Genomic DNA, 17,377 nt, shown 5'->3' on the forward strand with positions numbered 1-17,377 from the left:
AGAGACAGGGTTTCCCCATGTTGGCCAGGTGGTCTCAAACTCCTGACCTGAGGTGATCTGCCCACCTCGGCCTCCCGAAGTCCTGGGATTACATCCATGAGGCACCACGCCCGGCCTGCTTTAGTTTTTAGTCATTTTCTTTGGTTTTAAAATTTCTGGAGTCGTAGGTTGGCTCAGCTCCAAAAGCAACCCCGTAAATGGCACGCGGTCAGAGCATCTTCCCCTCCAGGTCTTGAGCCTCCGAGCCTGTGCCCCTGGTCTCCTGGAACAGCATTCCCCGCTCTTCCTGCTGCTCCACGTTGGTTGAGTTCCTGGGGCTCCATTGTAAAATCCATCGATCAGTCTTTGCTGGGAGGGCAGGTTCCCTTTTGCTGTATTTTCCTTAGAATCTGCTTTGAAAGTTTTAGGGAGAAGAATTTGGGATTTTATAGAATTGTGTAAAACCTGGATGTTAACCAAAGGAGAAATGCCATCTCTTTTTTGAGATGGAGTCTCGCTCTGTTGCCCAGGCTGGACTTCAGTGGCGCCATCTCAGCTTACGGCAAGCTCCGCTTGCCAGGTCCACGCCATTCTCCTGCCTCAGCCTCCCAAGTAGCTGGGACTACAGGCGCCCGCCACCACGCCCGGCTAGTTTTTTTGCATTTTTACTAGAGATGGGGTTTCACCGTGTAAGCCAGGATGGTCTCGATCTCATGACCTTGTGATCTGCCTCAGCCTCCCAAAGTGCTGGGATTATAGGCATGAGCCACCGTGCCCGGCCTTTTTTTTTATTTTTATTTTTTATTTTTTATTTTTTATTTTTTATTTATTTTTTTTTTTTTTGAGATGGAGTCTCGCTCTGCCGCCCGGGCTGGAGTGCAGTGGCCGGATCTCAGCTCACTGCAAGCTCCGCCTCCCGGGTTCACGCCATTCTCCTGCCTCAGCCTCCCGAGTAGCTGGGACCACAGGCGCCCGCCACCTCGCCCGGCTAGTTTTTTGTATTTTTAGTAGAGACGGGGTTTCACCGTGTTAGCCAGGATAGTCTCAATCTCTGACCTCGTGATCCGCCCGTCTCGGCCTCCCAAAGTGCTGGGATTATAGGCATGAGCCACCGTGCCCGGCCTTTTTTTTTATTTTTTTTTTTTATTTTTTTGAGATGGAGTCTCGCTCTGCCGCCCGGGCTGGAGTGCAGTGGCCGGATCTCAGCTCACTTCAGCTCACTGCAAGCTCCGCCTCCCGGGTTCACGCCATTCTCCTGCCTCAGCCTCCCGAGTAGCTGGGACTACAGGCGCCCGCCACCTCGCCCGGCTAGTTTTTTGTATTTTTTAGTAGAGACGGAATTTCACCGTGTTAGCCAGGATAGTCTCAATCTCCTGACCTCGTGATCCACCCATCTCGGCCTCCCAAAGTGCTGGGATTACAGGCTTGAGCCACTGCGCCTGGCCTATTTTTATTTTTTTGAGACAGAGTCTCGCTCTGTTGCCCAGGGTGGAGTGCAGTTGTGCCATCTCAGCTCCCTGGCTCACTGCAACCTCCACCTCCCGAGTTTAAGCAATTTTCCTGCCTTAGCCTCGCGAGTAGCTGGGACTACAAATGTGCGCCTCCAAACCCAGTTGATTTTTGTACTTTTAGTAGAGAAGGGGTTTCACCGTGTTGCCCAGGCTGGTCTCAAAACTCCTGGCCTCAAGTGATCTGCCCGCCTTGGCCTCCCAATATGCTGGGATTATAGGTGTGATTCATGGTGCCTGGCCAGAATGCCATCTCTTGATCAGATGTTAAATCTAGTTAGCTAAGAGCTGTTCAGGCTGGGCACGTGGAGAGCGGATCACAAGGCCAGGAGTTCAAGACCATCCTGGCCAAGAGACCAGCCTGGCCAATTTGGTGAAACTCCCATCTCTACTAAAAATATAGAAATTAGGCGGGCATGGTGGCGGGCACCTGTAATCCCAGTTACTCAGGAGGCTGAGGCAGGAGAATGGCTTGAACCTGGGAGACAGAGGTTGCAGTGAGCCGAGATCGCACTGTTGCACTCCAGCATGGGTGACAGATCAAGACTCCGACTCAAAAAAAAAAAGAAAAAAAATTAAAAATGGTGATGGGGTCTGGCTATGTTGCTCAGGCTGGCCTCAAACTCCTGGGTTCAAGCGAGTATCCAGCCTCGGCCTCCCCTCCCAAAGTGCTGGGATGACAGGCTTAAGCCACTGCACCCAACTGTCACTTTTTTGGTGCACTGCTCAGTGGGGTAAAGCCGCTCACAGTGTTATGCAGCAGTTTCATTATCTTTCACAGCAGCCTGGGCTTTGCCCATGTTAGATGTATTCCTAACACTTCTCATCACATGCAGTCTTCTTTTTTTTTTGGAGGCAGAGTCTCACTCTGTCACCCAGGCTGGAGTGCAGTGCAATCTTGGCTCATTGCAACCTCCGCCTCCCAGCGTCAAGCAATTCTCCTGCCTCAGCCTCCCAAGTAGCCGCGACTACAAGCACACACCACCATGCCCGGCTTATTTTTGTAGTTTTCGTAGGGACGAGGTTTCACCATGTTGTTCAGGCTGGTCGCAAACTCCTGACCTCAGGTGAGGAGTGGCCAATCCCAAAGTGCTAGGATTATAGGTGTGAGCCACTGCGCCTGGCCAGATCTCTTGTCATCTTAATTTAGAGATGTCTTTTTCTTTAATGACAAAACCTACTGTTTCCACTGGAACAATGTAACGTTGTCTCATTGCTCATGGAAGCTTCAAAAAACAGGACCGCAGGCCGGGCTAGGTGCGGTGGCTCACGCCTGTAATCCCAGAACTTTGGGAGGCCGAGGCAGGTGGATCACCTGAGGTCAGGAGTTTGAAACCAGCCTGAACAACATGGTGAAACCTCGTCCCTACGAAAACTACAAAAATAAGCTGAGCGTGGTAGTGTGTGCCTGTAGTCGCAGCTACTTGGGAGGCTGAGGCAGGAGAATTGCTTGAAGCTGGGAGGTGGAGGTTGCAGTGAGCCAAGATTGCACTGCACTCCAGCCTGGGTGACAGAGCGAGACTCTGTCTCCAAAAAAAAAAAAAAAAAAATAGCAAGAAACCAGTGTGACTGGAGATTGGGGCCAGACTCTGAGGCCAAGGGAGGTGCTGAGACTCCAGCAGCACATGGGGACCTGCTCTTTGAGGGACTCGGGGTGGAAAGGGAAGGCAGGAAGGGCAGGTTCTATCCGTGTGGTTTCAGGGAGTCCTGGGCCACAGCCCAAGTCCCCGGGGTCCACATCACATTGAAGGCTGTGTGGGTGGTGCCCTAGGGCTCGCCCCCTGCAGGCGCAGGTGCAGGGTGGTTCCAGGCCCGGCATGAACCACCCTGTGCCTGGCCCCCAGGAGGAACAAGGTGCTGAACCACTTCAGCATCATGCAGCAGCGGCGGCTCAAGGATCAGGACCAGGATGAGGACGAGGAGGAGAAGGAGAAACGCGGCCGCAGGAAGGCAAGCGAGCTGCGCATCCACGACCTGGAGGATGACCTGGAGATGTCGTCTGATGCCAGTGACGCCAGCGGTGAGGAGGGTGAGCACGGGGCCCGGGTATTAGGCTACAGAGGTTACCTGCTCAGGCGGTGCCAGTGAAGGCAAAGTCTACTGTTGCTCACCATGGCCCTGCAATTCGAGGCACGTGGGGTCAGATGGGATGGCTCATGCCTGTCGTCCAGCACTTTGAGAGGCTGAGGCAGGCAGATCACCTGAGATCAGGAGTTCGAGACCAGCCTGGCCAACACAGTGAGACCCTGTCTCTACTGAAAGCACAAAAATTAGCTGGGCATGGTGGTGCACGCCTCTAGTCCCAGCTACTCAGGAGGCTAACGCAGGATAATCGCTTGAACCTGGGAGATGGAGGTTGTGGTGAGCCGAGATCACACCACTGCACTCCAGCCTGGGCGACAGAGATGGACTCCGTCTCAGAAAAAAAAAGAATGAGAGTCAGGTGAGGCTGCCTGGAGGAGCAGTGATGTCAGTCAGGAGGCAAAGCCAGAGCCCCGGGAGAACTGAGCTGTAGCCCTTCTTTCTTTTTTTTTCTTGAGACAGGATCTTTCTCTCTCACCAGGGCCGGAGTGCAGTGGCACAATCACAGCTCACTGCAGCCTTGACCTCCCAGGGTCAAGCAAGCCTCCTACCTCAGCCTCCTGAGTAGCTACAGGACTACAGGCATGCACCACCATGCCTGGCTAAGTTTTGTTTTGTTTTTTTTTTGGAGACAGAGTCTTGCCCTGTTGCCCAGGCTGGAGCGCAGTGGTGCGATCTCAGCTCACTGCAACCTCTGCCTCCTAGGTTCAAGTGATTCTCCTGCCTCAGCCTCCCGAGTAGCTGGGATTACAGCCACCACGCCCAGCTAATTTTTGTGTTTTTAGCAGAGATGGGGTTTCACCATGTTGGCCAGGCTGGTCTCAAACTCCCAAGCTCAGGTGATCTGCCTGTCTTGGCCTCCCAAAGTGCTGGGATGACAGGTGTGAGCCACAGCACCTGGCCTAATATTTGTATTTTTTGTAGATACTGGGGTCTCACTCCCTGTGTTGCCTAGGATGGTCTGGAAACTCCTGGGCTCAAGCCATCCTCCCGCCTCAGCCTGCCAAAGTGCTGGGATGACAGGCATGAGCCACTGCACCTGGCCTGGCTGTGGTCTTTACGGGGGTTCCTATGAGAAACTGCAACTCTGGGCTGGCCAGTTTCAATAATTCCTGTGCGCTCTGGGCTGTAGGGGCTGTCCCTGGTTGTCAGGTGCCTCGCCTGGGGTGGTCTGGGAGAGGGGGAGTGGTCTGTGAGCGTTCGAGAACGTGGGTTGGGGTGTGGGGTCTGGACCAGGAGTTTGTTTAGGAGAGCTGAGCTCCCGGGCTGGCCTTGGTGGGGCAGTCTCCCCAGTCAGTGAGGCCCCCCAGGATGTCAAAACTGCACAAAATGTGAAAAACACAACAGATACCCACTGCCTCCCCCTGCTTTTCCTTCCTTTCCTCCCTTCCCAGGCGGCAGAGCCCCCAAGGCCAAGAAGAAGGTGCCGCTGGCCAAGGGTGGCAGGAAGAAGAAGAAGAAGAAGGGCTCAGACGACGAGGCCTTCGAGGACAGCGACGATGGGGACTTCGAGGGCCAGGAGGTGGACTACATGTCGGACGGCTCCAGGTGAGGCCGACGGCTCCAGGTGAGGCCGACGGGAGGCGGCTTCCAGACCCCGTGCGGCCTTGCGGGCGCGCACTCACCCTCTGCCGTCCCTGTCTTACAGCAGCTCCCAGGACGAGCCTGAGAGCAAGGCCAAGCCGCCCCAGCAGGAGGAGGGGCCCAAGGGTAGGTGGCGGCTAGGCGGGCCCGGGGAGATGGGGGCGGCGCGTCCCTGCTCTTGCTCATACCCTGTCCCCCCAGGTGTTGATGAGCAGAGCGACAGTAGCGAGGAGAGTGAGGAGGAGAAGCCGCCCGAGGAGGACAAGGAGGAGGAGGAGGAGAAGAAGGCGCCCACCCCGCAGGAGAAGAAGCGCAGGAAAGGTGCGGCTGGTGTGGCCCCCATGTTGGAGGCTCGGGTCTGGCCCTGGCGCTCTGCTGCCTCTTCCCCTCTCCCCTGCAGGCCTCCCTCATCTGCAGTGGAGGTACGGGTGGATGCCGGGTCCCAGGGTTGCTCTGGCCCTGACCCCTTTCCTGTGCCTCGCAGACAGCAGCGAGGAGTCGGACAGCTCAGAGGAGAGCGACATTGACAGCGAGGCCTCCTCGGCCCTCTTCATGGCGGTAAGGCCCAGCCCGGTGACAGGGGAGGCCTCAGCATCTGTTTCCAGACTCACACCCCTCACCCCACCCTGACCTCCGCAGAAGAAGAAGACGCCACCCAAGAGAGAGCGGAAGCCGTCGGGAGGGAGCTCGAGGGGCAACAGCCGCCCAGGCACGCCCAGCGCAGAGGGCGGCAGCACCTCTTCCACCCTGCGGGCGGCTGCCAGCAAACTCGAGCAAGGTGAGTGCCTGTGGCCTCCCCACTCCCCACAGCCACGGCCTCCCGACCGACCTCTGTTGGGGCTTAAGACAGAGAGGAGATGGAGATGGGGGTGGAGGCCTGTCTGTCCCCAATCCCCCCTGAACCCTAATCCTGGCACTGCCCAGCCCGGGGTCCTGCTCAGGGGTTCGGCCTCCTGCCCCCAAGACTCAGCCCTGATGCCACTCCCACAGGGAAGCGGGTGAGCGAGATGCCTGCAGCCAAGCGGTTGCGGCTGGACGCGGGGCCCCAGAGCCTGTCTGGGAAGTCGACCCCCCAGCCGCCATCGGGCAAGTCAACACCCAGTAGCGGGTAAGTTGACGAGGACAGCAGGGGGCAGGGCAAGGCTACCGGGGACAAGCTCACTGATGCCACCTTCCCCACCCTCCCATCCTCAGCGACGTGCAGGTGACCGAGGATGCCGTGCGCCGCTACCTGACACGGAAGCCCATGACCACTAAGGACCTGCTGAAAAAGTTCCAGACCAAGAAGACAGGACTGAGCAGCGAGCAGACGGTGAATGTGCTGGCCCAGATCCTCAAGCGCCTCAACCCCGAGCGCAAGATGGTCAACGACAAAATGCACTTCTCCCTCAAGGAGTGAGGCGCCATCCGGCACACGGCCCTGCCCCCGAACTCAGGCTCTCACTGCCCCTGCTCCACTGTCCGGCACACGGCCCTGCCCCCGAACTCAGGCTCTCACTGCCCCTTCTCCACTGTCCGGCACACGGCCCTGCCCCCGAACTCAGGCTCTCACTGCCCCTGCTCCACTGTCCGGCACACGGCCCTGCCCCCGAACTCAGGCTCTCACTGCCCCTGCTCCACTGTCCGGCACACGGCCCTGCCCCCGAGCTCAGCCTCTCGCTGCCCCTGCTCCACTGTCTGGCACACGGCCCTGCCCCCGAACTGAGGCTCTCGCTGCCCCTGCTCCACTGTCCGGCACACGGCCCTGCCCCCGAACTCAGGCTCTCGCTGCCCCTTCTCCACTGTCCGGCACACGGCCCTGCCCCCGAACTCAGGCTCTCGCTGCCCCTTCGCATCCTGCTCCCTGACTCCCTGGGCCCCATAGTTAGCAATTCTGGAAAGCTTGAGCCCTGTGGCCCCTGCTTCTGGAATCTTCAGAGGCCTGTTAGACCTTCTTACTGTCCTCCTGGCTCAGCCTCCCTCACACTGGCCAAGGGCCCGTGCTGCCCACTTCCCCAGTTCTCCCTTCCACTCCCCTAGGTCTCTCTACAGCCGTGACTTTCCACCGCACACCCCAGGAAGTCTTCAGTTGGGGCTGGGCGTGATGATACGCGCCTGCAGTCCCCACTACCTGGGAGGCTTAGCCCAGTTCAAGGCTGTAGTGAACTTGGATGGTGCCGCTGCACTCCAGCCCAGGTGACAGAATGAGATCCTGGCACACACGAAAAAGTAGCCAGACATAGTGGCAGGCGCCCGTGGTCCCAGCTACTTTGTAGGCTGAAGCACGAGAATTACTTGAACCTGGGAGGTGGAGGTTGCTATGAGCCGAGACCATGCCACTGCACCCCAACCTGGATGACAGAGTGAGACTCTCTCTCAGTAAATAAAAAAATAAATTGCTCAGATTTCTTTGTTTTAGATCTGCTATTCTGTTGGGGATAAATGTCTTGTTCCTTATGTTTTGGTGCCACCTTTCATGGTTTTTGTTTTTTAGTTTTTGAGACAGGGTCTTGCTCTGTTGCCCAGGCTGGACTGCGGTGTCCACTGTCTCAGCTCCTTGCACCCTCCACGTCCCGGGCTTAAGCCATCCTCCCCGCTTAGCCTTTCAAGTAGTGCACACCACCACGCCCAGCTAATTTTTAAATTTTTGTAGAGGTGAGGTCTCACTGTATTGCCCTGGCCAGCCTTGAACTCATGGCTCAGCCAGGCATGTATGATTATGCCCGGCTAATGTGTTTTTGTTTTGTTTGAGACGGAGTTTCACTCTTGTTGCCCAGGCTGGAGTACAGTGGTGCAATCTCGGCTTACCGCAATGTCCGGTTCCCTGGCTCATGCAATTCTGCCTCAGCCTCCCGAGTAGCTGGGATTACAGGCACCCGCCACCACGCCCGGCTAATTTTTGTATTTTTAGTAGAGATGGTGTTTCACCATGTTGGCCAGGCTGGTCTCGAACTCCTGACCGCAGGTGATCTGCCTGCCTCGGCCTCCCAAAGTATTGGTATTACAGGCGTGAGCCACCGCACCCAGCCACGCCCGGCTGATGTTTTTGACGCACCCTGACTTTGTGGCCTGATAAACCTAGAGGCTGAAGTTCCCGGGCAGCCTTCTGTTTCTTGTGACTCCCCGTGGGGATCGATTTTCTTGTGATTTGGGATCGGAGGCCCATGGCCAGCTGGGGGCTCTGTGGGAATCCGGGGTGGCCTACTTTGCAGGCAGTCCTTCCAGATGGTTCCGCCTTGGCTTTCGCTAGCTACCCAGCTCATTTTGTGTGTGGTTCTCGGCTTGCAGGCTTTGTCCCTAGGTGGCCGCCAAAGCCAACCCCCCGCCCCCCGATGGTGGGTCCGTATGTTTCAGGTTCCCAGGGATGTTTTCGGGGGGCTTCCTTCCCTTCTTACAAGCTTGGTCATGCATATATTTGATCTGGCATTGCCAGGCGTTCTGTAAGGTAGGGCTTTTCCAGTTCCTGGTCAGTAATGTAGCTGGAAATGGAATGTGGCTGCAGCCACTACTTTTGAACCCATCTTCCGGGCAATCCCTTCCGTCTTGCCGGTGGTTGGAAACTTGCAGGTGGATGTCTTCCCCACCCAGTTCTGCAGCCCTTGGCTGCCGAGCAGGAATGCCTGAGATGTCCGGCTAATTCCTCGGAATGTCCCAGTTCAGGCCAACCTCCCCGCCCCTTCTCCCCCCAGGCCTTCTTGGGCAGCAGGGAGGCAGCTCTCGAGGGAGCTGCTGCCTCAGCAGTTTCGCCTCAGCCATCCCCACTGCATGGACCTTCATCCAAGGAGGCTGAGTGGTGTGACCCCGTGGTTAGGAGCAGGGGCTTTGCATTCAGGTTAGGACCTGGGTTCAAATGCCAGGTCCGTTGCTTAATTCTGGGTGACTTCAGGCTTTTTTTTTTTTTTTTTTTTTTTTTTTGAGATGCAGTCTCACTCTGTCGCCCAGGCTGGAGTGCAGTGGCATGATCTCGGCTCACTGCAGCCTCCACCTCCTGGGTTCAAGCAATTCTCCTACCTCAGCATCCTGAGTAGCTGGGATGACAAGCACGCCCCACCACGTCCAGCTAATTTTGTTTTTTGGGTTTATTTCTGAGATGGAGTTTCACTCTGTCACCCAGGCTGGAGTGCAGTGGTGCAATCTTGGCTCACTGCAGCCTCTGACTCCTGGGTTCCAAGTCATTCTCCTGGCTCAGCCTCCCGAGTAGCTGGGACTATGCCCAGCTAATTTTTTAATAGAGATGGGATTTTGCCACGTTGACCAGGCTGGTCTTGAACTGCTGACCTCAGGTGATCTGCCCACCTCGGCCTCCCAAAGTGCTGGGATCACAGGCGTGAGCTACTGCGCCCGGCCTCATTTTTGTATTTTCATTAGAGATGGGGATTCACCATGTTGGCCTGGCTGGTCTCGAACTCCCGACCTCAAATGATCCCCCCACCCCAACCTCCCAAAGTGCGGGGATTACAGGTGTGAGCCACTGGGCCCAGCCAGGCTTTTTTGAGACAAGAGTCTCACTCTGTCGAACAGGCTTGAGTGCAATGGCACAATCTCAACTCACTGCAACCTCCACCTCTCAGGTTCAAGCAATTCTGCTGCCTCTGCCTCCCAAGTAGCTGGGATTACAGGCGCCCACCACATTTATGTATTTTTAGTAGAGATGGGTTTCACCATGTTGGTCAAGCTGGTCTCAAACTCCTGATCTCAGGTGATCCATCCGCCTCAGCCTCCCGAGGGGTGAGCCACCATGCCAAGCCCAGGCTTTTCTTTCCATCTGAAAATCATCTCAGTAAGCACTTCAGGAAGAAAAACCACATCATCATCATCGAAGCAATCCCCCGTGGATGGAGTTGCGGTCACTTCCAGTCTTTCCTAATACGAAGAAGGCATCAGATGTCCCTGTGCCGGCAGTTTCACTGGCCTGTGTGGGGGGAACCCCGCAAACAGGGCTCCTGGGGCAGAGGGTGTAATTTACAATTCCCCAGTAGCAGCTGCTCATCCAAAGAGCTGCTAGCAATTCACACCCCCACCAACAGCATGGGGGCGCGCCTGGGTCACACGCGGGCTGTGTGTGAGCGTTTTCTGATTTTCACCAATCCTGTGGGTGCTTAGGGTCAAGTACCCCTTCGGACAATCACAAGCTGTTTGCTTGTTTTTGCATTCAAAGCTACGGGTACTGCCTTACACTTTGTAACCAAGCTAACTAGGATGGGTTCTGAGGAGCTCCCCTGTACCGGGAAGGGGACTGGGCTCACACAGGGCTGGGTGTGGAAGCCTGGAGAGCCCTTATTCTCACTGGCTGCATCATGCTAGACATTACCATGACCTGGACGGCCTCCACCCCAGGGGCTCTGACATGCTCAGATCCCAGGATGGGGCTGCAGTTATGGGGCTCTCAGGTTGGCCTTCCCGAGACAGGCGTCCCTGTCCCCTTGTGTCCCCACCCTTGGCTGTCCCCAGGCCTCTCCCTTTTCCTGTTTTGATGCTGGCTCAGCCAGGCCCGGAGACAGGGGCATGATGTCCTAATCCTCCAGACGGGAGCCACCACGGAGGGTTCCCGTGGACTCGGTCTCCTGCCAAGCCACCTTTCCCAGCACTCACATACACCCCGCCCGGCACATGATACATGTGGGGGCTCCTGAGCCCCAGCACCCTGACTTAGTGGGGAGGGACCCCAATGGGGTCCCACGAAGCCCCCCGACTTCCGCTCCAGGTAGCAGGTCGGGGGACACACCAGTTGCCTGCCCCGGCCGCCAGCACAGCACTCGTAAATCAGGGGGTGTCTGGGGCGTAGGAAATGGGTGTGTGGAATGTCGGGGTGGGGTAGGCTGGGGGTGAGCCCTTAACTCTTAGAAGGGTGGGGTGCGGGGCAGGAGATGCCTGGATCCCAGGGTGCAGGAGATGGGCTGGTGCAGACGTGGGGCCTCCTGGCTGCAGGGGCCGGCAGTGAAGAGGTTAGCTCCCAGCCCAGGCAGGGCATAAATTCGGGGGACAGCTCCCACCCTCAGGACCTGCCCATCACAATGGCTGTGGGGAAGGTCCTGCTGGGCTCTCTGCTGCTCCTGTCCCTGCAGCTGGGACAGGGCTGGGGCCCTGATGCCCGTGGGGCTCCAGTGGCCGATGGAGAGTTCTCGTCTGAGCAGGTGGCAAAGGCTGGAGGGACCTGGCTGGGTAAGGAACCCTCTGTGACTTCCCAACTTCCCCCAGCCCTGACCCTGCTCACTGTCAGCGCCCTTCTCTCCCACAGGCACCCACCGCCCCCTTGCCCGCCTGCGCCGAGCCCCGTCCGGTCCATGCCAGCTGTGGAGCCTGACCCTATCGGTGGCAGAGCTGGGCCTGGGCTATGCCTCAGAGGAGAAGGTCATCTTCCGCTACTGTGCCGGCAGCTGCCCCCGTGGTGCCCACACCCAGCACGGCCTGGCGCTGGCCCGGCTGCAGGGCCAGGGCCGAGCCCACGGCGGGCCCTGCTGCTGGCCCACTCGCTACACCGACGTGGCCTTTCTTGACGACCGCCACCGTTGGCAGCGGCTGCCCCAGCTCTCGGCGGCTGCCTGCGGCTGTGGTGGCTGAGTGCCTGGCCTGGCACCCAGGAGCTGCAGTGCTGGGGGAGCTCGGCTGACTTATTTATTGGAGACCAGGATGCAGAGACAACAAGGATGGGAGTGGGCGGGGGCGACCAGCAATGAATGCAATAAAGGACACCACTCTCCCGGCCGTGTGACCTTGACCGTGTGTCCAGCCAGCCACACCTGGAGCTCCCGTGGGCCAGTGACATCCTGGGTTCCCCTGCAGATCCCGGCCCCAGCAAGCAGCCACTGCAATGTCCCAGTTAGGCTGTCCATTCCCCAACTTTATTCACAAATCCAGTGTCTGTAGAAAGCTGGGGGTCAGCAGGCTGCGGGCGCTTGTGCAGACTCCCCTGGCCCCATGCCCTCAGGGAGGGAGCGGCAGATCACAGAGATGCGCCGGCCCCGGGGAATCCGGCGCTCCCCAAAGAAGGACTCTTCGTCCCGAAGGATCTCATGGGAGAAGTCATAACGGGCTGAGCCCCTGCAAGAGGAAACAGGCTGTGACTGGGTGCAAGGAAGGCAGCCCCTGCTCCAGGCAGATCTGGATTCCAGCCCCCTGCTGCCTCCCACACAGGCCCTGGGGTAAAGGCTTCTTTGGAGAGGGCTGGAGGTACCTAAGGATGTAGAGGGAGCCCGGCTCCAGCAAGAGTTCCAGCCACTCCCCCGGCTCCTGGGTGTGCACCAGCCGCATAACGCTGGGAGACAGGAGAGACAGGCCAGCGATGGTGGCCCCGCAGAACTGCAAAAGGGGTGTGGGGATGGGTCAGGCTCTTGTCTGGCCTGCCTATCCCCTGGCTGGGAGTGCCAAGGCATAGGCCTCTGCCCACCTTGATGCTGTCCACGTGGGGCTTGATGTAGCCGCGGGCTTCCAGGTCCAGCACGTGCACGGAGGAGAGCAGGGTCTGGCCGGGGCCAAAGGCGGCCGCCTGCACGCGCTGCAGGATGGCCCGGCTGGCTTCTGACCAGCGCGACTTCTCTGTCTCTCGGAAGCCGTGGATGGCCTGCACAGAGAGCTTGGTCAAGCCTGGGAGCTCCCAGAGGGAACAAGGAAATGGAGGCATGGAGGGCAGAAAACAGGGAAAGGGGCTGGTGTCCCTAATGTGACTTTCGACCCTGCCCTCAACTCAAACTCCCCTAGTCCCCCCAACCATGGCCCTACCTAGGTGTGACCTCAGCCCTTAGTACTCACCATGAGGCTACAATTTCAGGTCCCCAATGCTGGCCCGGCCCCAATATTCAATTGGCTGAGTCTCCCCACAACTTGACCCCACCCAAGTGTCCTGTCTCTGTCTCTCAACATCATCTGGTTCCACATCCGTTTCTGACCCTAACCTTGGTCCCAGATCGCAGAAGTGCTCTCCCTGACCCCAGTGTTCTCATCCCCCAGGTCCCACCCTCCCACAGCCTGAGTTTCAGCCTAGCTCCCACCAGAGCCCGGCTCCCACCATAGCCCGGCTCCCAAATCCCTGCTCTAGCTACCGACCCCAACAAGGCCCTGCCCCATCCCAGCATGTGTGTCTCCCCTATCTCCGCTCACAGCCTGGTTCTGCCGTCTCTAAACGACTTCCCCGGCCCCCTGCCCCCAGCATGGCCCCAACCCATCTGTGCGCTTGACTCCTCGGACCCCGCCCCAAGCTTGGTCCCGCCCCATCCATGCGCTCGACGACCTGACCACGCCCCAATCCCAACTGCCACGCTCTACCGCACGGTAACTGCTGCCAGCGTAATCGCACCCCAACCCCACTCCCAACCCCCTGGCCCACCCCCACCTAGCCACGCCCCCACGCTCGACTGAGCTGTAACCACCTCCCAGCGTGACCACGCCCCATCCCAGCACAGGTCCCCACTGTCCCCGCCCCCAGCGTGGCCACGCCCCGTCCGTACGCTAGACTCCTGTCCCCGCCCCCAGTGTCCCCGCCCCATCCCTGCGCCGGTCTCCTTTGTCCCCGCCCCCAGCGTGGCCCCGCCCCATCCCTGCGCCCGACTCCCTGCCCCTCCCCCCACCGCCCAGCACCGTATCCCCGCCCCAACGCTAGACTGCACTGTAACCGCCCCCAGTGTAACCCTGGCCCGTCCCGGCGCTCGTATCCTCTGTCCCAGCTCCAAATCCCCGCTCTAGGTACCGCCCCCAGCGTGTTCTCGCCCCATCCGGTGCTCCACGTCCCCAGGCCGCGCCCCCGACGAGCCCCCGCCCCTCGCCCCCCGCGCTGCCAGTCTCACCGCGTCCCAGTGATCGTATTCGTAGCGGCGGCGGCGCAGCTCGGGCTCCAGTTCTCGGCTCAGCGTCTCCTCCTCGGCCGTGCTCAGGAAGCCAGGCTGCACCACGGCCGCGTCCCGCAGGCGGTTCAGCACGGAAGGGCCCGAGCCTCGCACCCAGCTGGGCCCTGGCAGCGTCCGCAGCGCCAGCAGCCCAGTCCCGGCCATAGTCCCGGACCGGGGTCATGGGAGAGGCCAGGGTTGGGGAACGCCTCCGCCAAAAGTCATTGGCTGTAGCTGCGCCAGACCCCTCCAGCGATTGACTTCACTCGGAGTCCCGCCTCTCCCTCATGTCTATTGGTTGCTGCTAGACTCGCCTTCACAAGCTATTGGCTTCCTTCCAGAACCCGCCTCCTCTCGAGCTTATTGGGCGCCACCTCCTGCCTGGCTTACACCATTGGCTGAGTCGGAAGTCCGTCTGCAGCTTAGCACCGCCTCTTTAATGATTAAAGAGAAAACGTACAACCTAGGGGTTGCTTGACCAAGACCCCACAAGGGGATATGGGCAGTATCTGGTCTGAAGTCTGGAGGTCAGGGGGACTGGGGCCAAGGCCACAGTTATGGAGTCGACTAGGGCTAGAGGTTAAGGGCAGAGTACAGTGAGGCCAAGATGAGGGTCCGGGGTAGGGGACTGACGTCAAGGCCACGATTATGAGTGTGGTGGGGCCAGCTATTCAGTTAGGGCTTATGGTAAAAGGTCAAAGCAAGGCTTCATTTCCCTGTCTCCGTATTACTTTGCTTTAGGTTTGAAAATGGCATTATGGGGCCGGGCGCGGTGGCTCAAGCCTGTAATCCCAGCACTTTGGGAGGCCGAGACGGGCGGATCACCAGGTCAGGAGATCGAGACCATCCTGGCTAACACCGTGAAACCCCGTCTCTACTAAAAATACAAAAAAAACTAGCCGGGCGACATGGCGGGCGCCTGTAGTCCCAGCTACTCGGGAGGCTGAGGCAGGAGAATGGCGTGAACCCGGGAGGCGGAGCTTGCAGTGAGCTGAGATCCGGCCACTGCACTCCAGCCTGGGCGGCAGAGGAGACTCCGTCTCAAAAAAAAAAAAAAAAAAAAAAAAAAAAAAAGAAAATGGCATTATGGTTGTCTTTTTGATTCCTCGGGCGGGCGTGGTGGCTCACGCCTGTAATCCCAGCACTTTGGGAGGCCGAGGCGGGCGGATCACCTGAGGTCAGGAGTTCGAGACCAGCCTGGCCAACATGGTGAAAACCAGTCTCTATTAAAAATACAAGGCCAGGCGCGGTGGCTCAAGCCTGTAATCCCAGCACTTTGGGAGGCCGAGACGGGCAGATCACGAGGTCAGGAGATCGAGACCATCCTGGCTAACACGGTGAAACCCCAAGTCTCTACTAAAAAATACAAAAAACTAGCCGGGCGAGGTGGCGGGCGCCTGTAGTCCCAGCTACTTGGGAGGCTGAGGCAGGAGAATGGCGTGAGCCCAGGAGGCGGAGCTTGCAGTGAGCTGAGATCCGGCCACTGCACTCCATCCTGGGCGACAGAGCGAGACTCCGTCTCAAAAAAAAAAAAAAAAATACAAAAAATGAGCCGAGCGTGGTGGCGCGCGCGCCTGTAATCCCAACTACTCAGGAGGCTGAGGCAGGAGAATTGCTTGAACCCAGGAGGTGGAGGTTGCAGTGAACGGAGATCCCGCCACTGCACTCCAGCCTGGGCGACACAGCAAAACTCTTGTATCGAAAAAAAAGAAAAAAAAAGTCCTCGTATTTTACAAATGCAAACTGAAAAAAAAAATATTTACAGATGAAAAGATCTCTGGGATTTTCTTCCACATAATCCAGGCTGTGGAGGCAGGGAGGGGGTCGGGTAGGGAAGAATCACATTTAACCGTGAATTAATTGTTGAACTGGTGTGATAAGTACGTGGGGTCTCATTACCCTGTTTTCTCTACTTTTGTTTATATTTTTATTTATTTTTGAGACAGTCTCACTCTGTTGCCCAGGCGGGAGCACAGTGGCACGATCTTGGGCCCTGGAGATTTGCAACCTCTGCCTCCTGGGTTTAAGTGATTCCCATGCCTCAGCCTCCCAAATAGCTGGGATTACAGGCACCAAACCACCATGCCCAGCTTTTTTTGTTTTGTTTTTCAGACCGAATTTCCCTCTTGCCACCCAGGCTGGAGTGCAATGGTGCGGTCTTGGCTCACTGCAACCTCAGCCTTCCAGGTTCAAGCTATTTGCCTGCCTTAGCCTCCCACGTGGCTGGGATTACGGGCAGCTGCCACCACACCTGGCTAATTTTTGTATTTTTAGTAGAGATGGGGTTTCACCACATTGGCCAGTCTGGTCTCAAACTCCTGACCTCAGGTGATCCGCCTGCCTTGGCCTCCCAAAGTGCTGGGATTACAGGAGTGAGCCACCATTCCCGGCCTATATTTTATTATTATTTTTTACAGAATAATAATAATAAAATGTTTTATTATTTTCTCCCTCTATTGCCCAAGCTGGAGTGCACGGGCAGGATTGTAGCTCACTGTAGCCTCGAACTCTTGGGTTCAGGTGATCCTCTCCCCTCAGCCTCTCAAAGCTCAGGGTACTTTTGTTATGTATTTTTAATGTCCATAATGCAAAGTGCAACACTGTAACTGCTAAGCATAGCCCGCCTCCCTCCTGAATGCTTGAATTTTGAAAACTATTGACCCCATTTCTCCCTCCGGCTACATCCACCCCCCAACCCCCTGCTCCACTTAGTGTAGTAATCACTACACTATCGAGGAAATAGTGTAATTCCTCGAAAGACTTGTCTATGTCTGATGTTTCCTCCTATTCTTTCTGGATCCACTCCAGCCTGGCTTTTGGCTCCCACAGTACCAGAAATGCCCTGATTTAAGGCCACCAGTGACATCCACAGCACCGAATCCAACAGCCAGGTCTCAGTCTGACTGGTAATTAACCTACATGCTAATGCCGCCTACATTGTTATTTCAACCTCTTGACCCTGATGTCGAGGGACATAACAAACACCAGTCATAATCCAAAATCAAGTCCCGATCCCTCCCCAAGCCTGTTCCTTTCCCTACACTTCCCATCTCAGGTGACAGGTCTCCATCTTCCTGCTTTGGGCCATCAGCTCGGAATTTCTGGAAACTGCTCTCTCTGTCACTTCCCACGTAGCTAGAATCTGACTTTTTCTCACCACTCGGCCAGGGTTGCCATCAGCTTTCATCTGGATTACTCCAGCTCTCCTAACTGCTCTCCAGTTTCTGTCCAGGGTGCACTCCTCAGGAGTCCCAGTCATCCTTATTTTCCTTCCTCTTCTCAAAACGCTCCGTGGTTCACCTCCCTCCTTTTAGATGTCAGGCCTTTTATGATCTATTCTCCTCAATCACCTCTACTTTTTTTGGACAGAATCTCGCTCTGTTGCCCAGCCTGGAGTGCAGTGGTGCGATCTTGGCTCACCGCAAC

At 57.3% G+C, this 17,377-nt stretch overlaps 3 protein-coding genes across 6 annotated transcripts in view; 2 read left to right on the forward strand and 1 right to left on the reverse strand.

Annotated features, from left to right (window-relative positions):
* GTF2F1 (general transcription factor IIF subunit 1) overlaps window positions 1–7,408 on the forward strand; it is a 16,006-nt gene extending 8,598 nt beyond the window's left edge. The window contains exons 6-14 of one of the 4 annotated variants that reach the window (XM_033200205.1): window positions 3,332–3,516; window positions 4,964–5,117; window positions 5,218–5,279; window positions 5,355–5,474; window positions 5,638–5,711; window positions 5,793–5,931; window positions 6,144–6,261; window positions 6,348–6,556; window positions 6,935–7,408. In XM_033200205.1, the coding sequence (XP_033056096.1) occupies window positions 3,332–3,516; window positions 4,964–5,117; window positions 5,218–5,279; window positions 5,355–5,474; window positions 5,638–5,711; window positions 5,793–5,931; window positions 6,144–6,261; window positions 6,348–6,552 (1,057 nt within the window). In that variant the 3' untranslated portion in view covers window positions 6,553–6,556; window positions 6,935–7,408. Of the gene's footprint in view, window positions 1–3,331; window positions 3,517–4,963; window positions 5,118–5,217; window positions 5,280–5,354; window positions 5,475–5,637; window positions 5,712–5,792; window positions 5,932–6,143; window positions 6,262–6,347; window positions 6,582–6,934 lie in introns of those variants that run through there. The other 3 variants (XM_033200203.1, XM_033200206.1, XM_033200207.1) reach the window with 3 other exon arrangements.
* A 2,298-nt stretch (window positions 7,409–9,706) lies between these two features.
* PSPN (persephin) lies at window positions 9,707–11,837 on the forward strand. The gene is made up of 2 exons (XM_033200209.1): window positions 9,707–11,294; window positions 11,371–11,837. Exons 1-2 carry the CDS (start codon window positions 11,000–11,002, stop codon window positions 11,691–11,693), a joined length of 618 nt encoding a protein of 205 aa, XP_033056100.1. The 5' UTR covers window positions 9,707–10,999; the 3' UTR covers window positions 11,694–11,837.
* On the reverse strand, window positions 11,723–14,511 carry ALKBH7 (alkB homolog 7). Its single transcript, XM_033200208.1, has 4 exons — window positions 13,913–14,511; window positions 12,520–12,693; window positions 12,307–12,431; window positions 11,723–12,173 (listed from the first exon to the last, which is right to left on the reverse strand). The coding sequence occupies exons 1-4, from the start codon at window positions 14,114–14,116 to the stop codon at window positions 12,011–12,013; spliced, it is 666 nt and encodes a 221-aa protein (XP_033056099.1). The 5' UTR covers window positions 14,117–14,511; the 3' UTR covers window positions 11,723–12,010.
* Window positions 14,512–17,377: the final 2,866 nt, after the last annotated feature.

Source organism: Trachypithecus francoisi, unplaced genomic scaffold (genome assembly GCF_009764315.1).
Source record: "Trachypithecus francoisi isolate TF-2019V2 unplaced genomic scaffold, Tfra_2.0 Lachesis_group5, whole genome shotgun sequence".
In the NCBI taxonomy this organism is placed as follows: domain Eukaryota; kingdom Metazoa; phylum Chordata; class Mammalia; order Primates; family Cercopithecidae; genus Trachypithecus; species Trachypithecus francoisi.

What these genes read in the sequence shown, in the direction of transcription:
- PSPN (XM_033200209.1), top strand. Translation starts at nt 11,000, where the DNA reads ATGCCTGGATCCCAGGGTGCAGGAGATGGGCTGGTGCAGACGTGGGGC. An exon ending in GGCTGGAGGGACCTGGCTGG is followed by an intron (nt 11,295 to 11,370) that starts GTAAGGAACCCT and finishes TCTCTCCCACAG; the next exon opens with GCACCCACCGCCCCCTTGCC.
- ALKBH7 (XM_033200208.1), bottom strand. Translation starts at nt 14,116, where the DNA reads ATGGCCGGGACTGGGCTGCTGGCGCTGCGGACGCTGCCAGGGCCCAGC. An exon ending in CCCACGTGGACAGCATCAAG is followed by an intron (nt 12,432 to 12,519) that starts GTGGGCAGAGGC and finishes CCCCTTTTGCAG; the next exon opens with TTCTGCGGGGCCACCATCGC. An exon ending in GGCTCCCTCTACATCCTTAG is followed by an intron (nt 12,174 to 12,306) that starts GTACCTCCAGCC and finishes TTCCTCTTGCAG; the next exon opens with GGGCTCAGCCCGTTATGACT.